Source organism: Gavialis gangeticus, unplaced genomic scaffold (assembly GCF_001723915.1).
Source record: "Gavialis gangeticus isolate Ggan-Ray unplaced genomic scaffold, GavGan_comp1, whole genome shotgun sequence".
Lineage (NCBI taxonomy): Eukaryota > Metazoa > Chordata > Crocodylia > Gavialidae > Gavialis > Gavialis gangeticus.
Genome location: NW_017729009.1, coordinates 20354684 through 20362659, shown reverse-complemented (window position 1 = coordinate 20362659; position 7976 = coordinate 20354684). Strand labels below are relative to the sequence as shown.

Here is a 7976-nt window from a genome sequence, read left to right as displayed (position 1 = left end):
ATCTGTTTAGGTCCCTTCCGACCCTAAGCACTATGAAACTGTTGGGTATAGGGAGAAAACATTCTTAATAGCAGTATGTTTTGAAACCAGTGGCTAGTGGTCTACCCTACCCTTTGGAAGTAGACAATACATTTCTGGTTTCTGTCTCCAAACAGGATGTGGATCATAGCATCATATGAATAATGCAAGTTTAGGAAAATGACTTCTGTAGCTAGTTTAACATCATCAAACCAGAGGTTATTCATAGTATAAATAATGGTCCTCTTACCAGTTAAACGATTCAGTGTGACCCAGTAGTGTTCGTCTGGACTGTATGTGTCCCTTGACCATTCAAGCAAATCTTTTGCTCGTACATCAGTCAGTGTAAACTCTACAAACTCTCGAGTAAGTACGTAGTAAGCACTCCCAAAATATATGGTTAAATTATGAGGGGGATTATTTTTCACATTCTTAGTTGGATACACATAGGATTTTCCAGAATGGACGTATTCTTTGTAACTAACACGCGTCCTGTATTTTATATGCGGTGGTTGGACCACCCCAGGAGTTATATTTTTACCATTCCATTTGCTTTTAATATATTGTATAATTTCTTTGTTTGTTTTGATAGGATAATCCTGGCCACATAGATTAATAACATAATTCCACTGACTGTTGAATTTAATCAGGTCCTTCATACAATTGATGTCTGCTTGTAGCCTTGAAAATCCTGCATAAACAACACTTTCTCTTTTTGATGATATAAATATGTTTTCAAAGCAGTTGACTATGGTTTGCACAGCAGCTTTGTAATCCTTGGGTGTTTTCTCATCAATGTGAATGCAGTAAACATTCTGAGGCACATAAATGGCTCGTAGTAGTTTTACAAACATTTCTAACTCCTTGTGAATTGTGATGATGTATGCCAAAGAGAAGTTTTTTTCTTCTTCAGACAGTGGTTTTGTTATGAAATGCAAATTCTTCAGGACAGCAGAGCAGTTGCATGGAGTCTGTATACAATAGAGCATTTTGGGTTGATGAATACTCTGACACAAATTCCCAATCTGAGGTGCTGCGCTTTTGCCCTCAAACAGAGCTGAACAAAGTTCATCTGGATAAACGCCACATTCTTCCACATCTGGCTTTTCACTTGATTCTTTAGGAAGTGTGTTCTTTACATAGATGAAAGTGAGGATAAAAATAGACACGCCAAGGCATACTAAAAATCCTGATTTTGCTGCATCAAGCTGGTTCATTTTTGTTCTGCAGCCACTTTCTTTTGATCATAGTTTACTGTTCACTTATCTGAAAGGGAGAAGAGAAAGCAGGGTTGTTTTTTTTTTTTTTAATTGATTTAATCTGATTAAATGAAAATGATGCATGTGCAGATGCCGAGATCCTTTTTGTAGTGCTAAATAGTAGTACTACAAATTCTCCCCAAAACAGGGAAGAGAGGCAATAAAGTTTGCATAAGAAGAGTGGTACCGGTAATTCCTCGGTCCCTGTATACTCACAGTTACCAATGACAAAGAATTGAGAAGAGCTGCTATTTCTAGGGTTACCAGGTTTCCAGTTCCAAAAAAGAGGATACCTGTTGCACAGAGGAGGGGGAGGACCCAAAAAGAAGACAGGTCCTGGTTTTCCTGGACAGATGGTAACCCTAGCTATTTCAGACTCTTGCTTTCCAGTTATTAGTTATGTTATTTCTATATTTTAATTTATTATTTGGTTTTGGTCAAGAGACAAATAGCTGTTCACAACTATTTAACGTCTGGGCATCTCTTCAATTCCTGTGTTGCTCCTTTAATTGGAGCAGGCAGTACATGCTGGTAATGTTTTGGCAACAGTAAAGCTGCACAGCTCTCTGACCAGCTATTTAGCAACAGCAAAGTTGATAAAATAAATAGCAGTAGAAGACCAAAGTCTGATCCACAAAGGTATATAGTTTTTTCCTTAACATTAAGTGACCCAGAGTTCTGGTTTGTTTGTTTGCTCCGTGATCTATATAGATCAGTTTTCTAATACCGAATCTTGACAGCCAAATAACTGCATTTTCTTGTTTTGAGAATCTTTGAATCCTTCCTGTAATGCAGTAAATTACTGGCATTATAGTAGTACATTTTAATGCTCGTAGAGCAAGCAGATAGCTAATTCATTTTGGCTCTCCTGTCTGCTACAGCTGCTAGTTGAAGCCTTTGTTTTTGAAGTATTTGGTGAAGTAGTACATATACCTTCCTGAAGAATTAAAAAAAAAAAAAAAATCAGTCAAATTGACAATGTAATGATTAGGACTCCTAAATGTTTTGCTTTATGATTGTAGGAGTGTTTGAGGGGTTGGTTTCTTTGCTTTTCCCTGCTTTATGTTATGCTTTTATTCAAGCTAAATGCTTGTAGAAAAAAAGTGTTGATATTTCACTTGCAACTTTATCATATTTTGTCTGTTAACCTCGCTTAATATGGGTATATCTTAGTGTCTCGTAAGCCAAATTGGTACATTTGATAGTTGGATTCGTTGCTAAAGTGTTACAATTCTTTGCTTTCGTTTTAAAGATTAATTTAGTTTTGTTCAATAAAAGACACTCCTTCTACCCCTCCTCCCCCAGCTTCTAAAACAAAGGACGATAATGGAACTTAAGTAAAATAGGAACACAAGACTTTAAGTACTGAAATCTGAGAATTTGTGACGAGGCTAGACCTTTTATAATGATTAAAACTTTAAATTTTAGGAGAGAAGACTTTCAATAAAGAATGTATTTAGCTTAGTCCTTACTGGTTTGCGCAGGATTTCGTACTGGAAGAATGCCTTTTTCCTCTTCTGCTTATTAATCCATTCTTTGGAAGATTTTGCTTCAATTTTGTATCCGTTTCCCTGTTGTGCTCGATCTGTACATATTCTTCAGCATACATCAAATGCACAGGCCAAAGAAAAAACATTAGGACATCTGGTCCCAGAAGAATATATATATTTGTTTAGTGGCTCATAAGGGATATGCTTACTGCATAAACACACTTGTGCAAGCTTGGTTCTAAGTGAGCCCTTCGTTTTGTTTAAGCTGAAAAATTCAGCACTCCCATCAGCATCAAATTTTTGATGTTGTGGAGAAAGCAGTTAGAGAAGAATGCCTTTTGCAAGGCAGATGCAAGGTTTTTCAGAGGAATAATCAAATACGCCAGCACTGCTGCCGATGGACTAACAGAGCCAAGAAAAGATTAGCACAATGGACATTATGTACCCGGTAGTGGAGGTTAGTGGGAGGGAGAGTTTGTTACAGTAGTGTAGCACTGACTTTGTCTTAGAGCCAGAAAACCTGCTTTATAATGAATGAATAATTAAAGGGAGAATAGGGAGGGAAGTCACTGTAATTTAGTGAATAGGATGAGGATCTCTAGAGCACGTTTTGAGGTTCATCACGCTGAGCCTAAGTATTATATTGAAGGACAAGAAATATGCAGTTATTGGGTTTTCTGAAATATTTAATTAGCATGTAAATTATTGGTGAACTGTTACATTGTATTAGCGTCAGTCCTGCCATAGGAAGTACAGTATCTCATTAAGGATAGATTTAAAAAATGGGAGTTACCAGGGAATCAGCTTATAATGTATTACTTATATGTGATAGGTGAGAAAAAAAGATTCCTTCCCCAAAGTCAAAATATTTCTAGGGATTTTTTGAGCCTCTTAAGAGAACATGTAATAACTGGGGGTGGGGGAACCAGTTGTTAACCCTTTCCCTTCCCACCCCATAAATCCTAAAAAATTGGCTTCCACTTGTTTCATAATGTTAATTATCTGGTTTAATTATTTGTACATTTTTGGGAAGTGCTCAGTTGAGGCTTATATAGCCTGGCTTACCCTATATAAGCTGGCGGATGTACAAATATATGTGCTAACTAGTATACAAAGCAAAAACATTCCCTAATCAACCATTTCAAATCTCACAAAGACAGGATGCTATGACTGTGCCGAACTAGATTGGGGCAGGAGATAAGAGATGTGCTGACGGTGTGTTAAATAGATTTTAATTGATAGCATTCACTTGAAGGAAGTGACAGCATTTTTTACATGTTAGGGCTGAAGCTAATAGTTTTCATCTTAATGTGACTTTTTTTTCTTGTACCAGTTAATTACCTTTTTATAAAGAGGTCTTAAATTCTCTTTAATTGGCACATGTAATTGGCAAGTTGGGCATGACAGATTAGAAATCCCCTCCTTTCTTCTTCATGCTTAAGTGGTCAGGGTTTGGGCATGGACCTACAAAAACGTGATGCAGTGCCATACCTCCTATCCTGAGAGCTGAGACTATTGGGTGAAAACAGACCCCTCACAGATGATATTCTTACCATACAGCTGAAATACCAGCCATAGTTTGTTCTGCGTTCCTTGCGTAGAGTGTAGGCCTTTGGATCAGTGTTGGCATATCATCAGCTGGCATATATCACGGCCAGTTCTTTGAAATGTAAAACATTTAAGTCTCTCTTTCTCCCTCCACTTGAAACTAAGCTGAACTCTTAAAGGATCAAGCCAATTTTCAGGGACCAAAGTATAGATTTAAATCCTGAGTTTCAGGCACTCAGTCGTGACAGTGTTGATGAATGAACGTTATATTTCCAGGATATGCACGTAGAGATTTCCTTAATAATGAGAGAGGATGGAAAATTACCGGATTAGACAAACACTTCAATTTTAGTTTGAGAAGGTGAGCTGAAAAGGCAGGTGGGCCCATAGTAGACTATTTGTAGACACGTGCCAACATACTAGTAATTTCAGTCCATCAAGATCCTGTTGCATAAAATACATGCATGCAGTATATTTAATTTTTTTTTAAGCAAACTGAATAGTTTTTGTGATGAATTTTTACTTTTTTGGGTTGATCTTGGCCCTCCAAATTCTGGGCTGTGTCACTGCACACCTAAATTAGCTACTTCATGCGTTATTTGGGGGGTTTTAATCCTTTTAAAGTTTAATTAAACATTTGGCTGTACCTCTGTAATTTCTTGAGTTGAATTGCTTTAGAAAACTGAATGTCTCTAATTTTAGCATCATGAAAGGGTTAAGGAACACTGACACTTGTATTCCAGGACTCTTTTATATCTTATCTGCCTGATGAGCTGTTTTATAAATCGAGTAATGATGTTATATAGGGGATAAGTCACTTTTGAAGTAAAAAGTAAAAGTTTAAGTTCTTCAAAATAAAGTAATAGAAGGAAATACCATTTCATTTATATTCTTCTTATAATTATTCCTAAATTATCTTGAAACTGCTTCTGTTACAACTTTATCTTGTAGCCAATTAAGTAAGTAAATGAAAATTTTGCCAAATTGGGCCTTTAAATTTAGTATTTCCATAAAGTTCTTTTGATTTCAAAAGATGAATAGTGGATTAATATTGACTAGAAACACCAAATGGGTTTATGGGGGGTAATATTTCAGCTGCTTTCTCTAGTTATTTTCTTCCTTGCACAAAATGCTTGTACTTGTAGCAGTTTAGTGAAGATGTTATGGCAGTAGTGTTTTGGCAATAGCTATAAAGCCCTGGGTTAGAGTTAAAAGAAATTAAGTGATTCACAACAAATTGTAGCTTGCATTTACACAGACCACATTTGCTTTTTATATTATAAGAAAAAAAAGCATTTAGCGTTTTAACAATCTTTCTTCACACAGGCATCTAATTCAAAGTTGTTTTTAGTCTAAACATTATCTAAAAATAAAAGCCTCTTATTTTCAATAGTGAAATGCCTTGGTCACAATCAAAGCATTTGTCTTAGAGCTTTTAAAGATGTTTTTAAAAGCATTTTCTGTAAAAATAAATTCTTAAAATTCAACTTATTTAAACTCACCTTGCAGAAGAGGAGCCAGATGTTAGCAGCAGAATTTTATGAATGTATGAAGTCCCATTGCCCTTCAGGTGAAAATCAGATTAAGTTCTTCATTCTGTTGCTTATGTGGAGACCTCACATTGGATTAAATAGGTTAAATATTAACAGAATTTTTTTGTTAGGATTTAGTCTAGCATTTCTTAGTGCTTAATAGTTTATTCTGCAGTGGCCCCCAAGCACTCAGAAAAGGCAGTCTCTTTTACGTAATGACAAGAGAAAGCTTGAGCTTCTCCGAATTTTTGTTCACTGTTCTGACACAGCCTTTAAAGGCAGTGAAACTAGGCTTTGAAATCTGTAGCGACTGCATTGTGCTGCTTAAAGATAGTATTGCTATGACTGTAACCTTTAGTTGCTAACAGAGCAGAGTGAATGATGTGGAGGGAGAAAAAAACAAAACCCTTGCTTAACTCCTTGGCTGCTGAAACTTTCCAGAGTATGCAACCAAGTAAGAATAATGTAGGGGGGTTTTTGGCTACCTTTTAGCTGCTTGAAGTTAAATAAATAAATGAAATAGGTGGCACATCTTCCTCCCAGTCTGTGTATTTAGTTAAACAGTTTTTAAATAAGCAAAAAGATTATCCTTTTTTTAATGTCTAAAAGCAAACAGATTAACCTAGTAGGCTTGAGCAGCTTTGGTGTATGAAAAGTACCCTGAATGAGTCACAATTGATGTATTTATGCGTCTGTGGCCTAAAATAGTATGTGGTAGTTTCATAGCTGCCTTTTTTGTCATTAGGATTGAATTAAAGCCTGTTGGTCAGAAATAATAAGTACAGAGGAGGCCTGGAAATATATTAAGTAGAGGTGCACTGATGCATCGGTCCATATCATATCGGCACCAATAAAAGGAAAATTGATGTTCTTGGCAATGAGATTTAAATTATATTAGTTTAACAGCAGCACAGACAGTTTTACCTGAAGAAATAGTGTGAGGCCCTTCTGGTGTCAATGCAACTTGAATCTAAAAGCATTAATTCTCCTTATTCTAAAAATCTCCTCTTCCTACTTCCTTTAAGTTCAGGCTTCGTAACAAAATCAGAATTTGTGCTTAAACTACTTTTACTGTTAGCTTTCTGTGACACTGTCTGCTCTTTCTTTATTTTCATTTTTTTTGTCCTGTGTTTATACAGCAACTTAGCTTGATGTGTTTATGTCCATGATTGGGGCTCTATGGTACTACAGTATTACTACAGTAATACAAACTGACATTTACTATTTTATACCTTTGATGTCGATTAAGAGATTTAGCTTTATGTACCTACATTTTGGTGTGCTTTAATCAGTACTTTTTAAAGCTAACTTGAAAATCCAACCCCAAAGCCATAAAAACCAAATTCAAATTCATTACTTCACCCCTTCAAAGTATGAATGTTTATTTAAAATCATAAAGAGGACCAGAATTCTCTTCCAGGCAATCCACAGCAGACCTAGTATCGGTGCTCCCTTGCCAGCCCCTCTCTAAATAAAAGTAGTTAGAACTGACTACTGCCTTAGACTAGAGACCAAATACTGTTCCTGTGCCAGCCAATTACAAGCTAATGTATTATTTGAACTTCTAGAAAGATGAATGATTACCATCTAAAAAGAAATGTAAGGAACACCAAGTACAAATGATATTTCAAAGGTCATTTCATTAGGAACAACATAAGCCAGGAGCAGAGAAATTAATTTTCCAGATAGTGGGCGGGCAGAGAGCAAGGGTTGGGGTGAAAGGGTGATGGTAATTAGGAAAGAGAAGAATTGCACTTTAAGCTATTAATTAGCAAATTTATACTTTCAGTCAAGAGTAATAGCATAGAAGACACCAACCCAATTTAGTTATGGGGCAGATGCTGGAACCACTTCTGTATACAGAACTTTTTTTTTTTAAGTCAATAGGAAATTCATGCTTGGAGTGCCTGCAGCAGTTCCTTAATATTAGGGGTGCACTGAAAGATTTTTTGGGCTGATACCGATTGTCCATATCAGCCGATACTAATCCAATCGCTGATATGCATTGGAGAGCAGTGTCTGGCTGATAAGTTTGTTGGGGGTGGGGGGGTAGATCGCCCCTATAGCAAGGAAGGGGGTGGGGCTGGGGCATAGTTTCATAGTTTGTAGGGTTGGAAGGGACCCGAGCA

General features: G+C 36.5%; 2 protein-coding genes across 3 annotated transcripts in view; one reads left to right on the top strand and one right to left on the bottom strand.

Annotated features, from left to right (window-relative positions):
• The window catches only part of GCNT7 (glucosaminyl (N-acetyl) transferase family member 7), an 11863-nt gene extending 5518 nt beyond the window's left edge, over positions 1-6345 (bottom strand). The window contains exons 1-3 of one of the 2 annotated variants that reach the window (XM_019510205.1): positions 5818-6345; positions 2750-2873; positions 269-1284 (exon numbers count right to left, since the gene is read on the bottom strand). In XM_019510205.1, coding sequence (XP_019365750.1) covers positions 269-1235 — 967 coding nt within the window. In that variant the 5' untranslated portion in view covers positions 1236-1284; positions 2750-2873; positions 5818-6345. The remainder of the gene's footprint in view (positions 1-268; positions 1285-2749; positions 2874-5817) is intronic. The other variant, XM_019510206.1, reaches the window with a different exon arrangement.
• Positions 1-7976, top strand: part of RTFDC1 (replication termination factor 2 domain containing 1) — a 55739-nt gene that overhangs the window by 28043 nt on the left and 19720 nt on the right. The window lies entirely within an intron of this gene.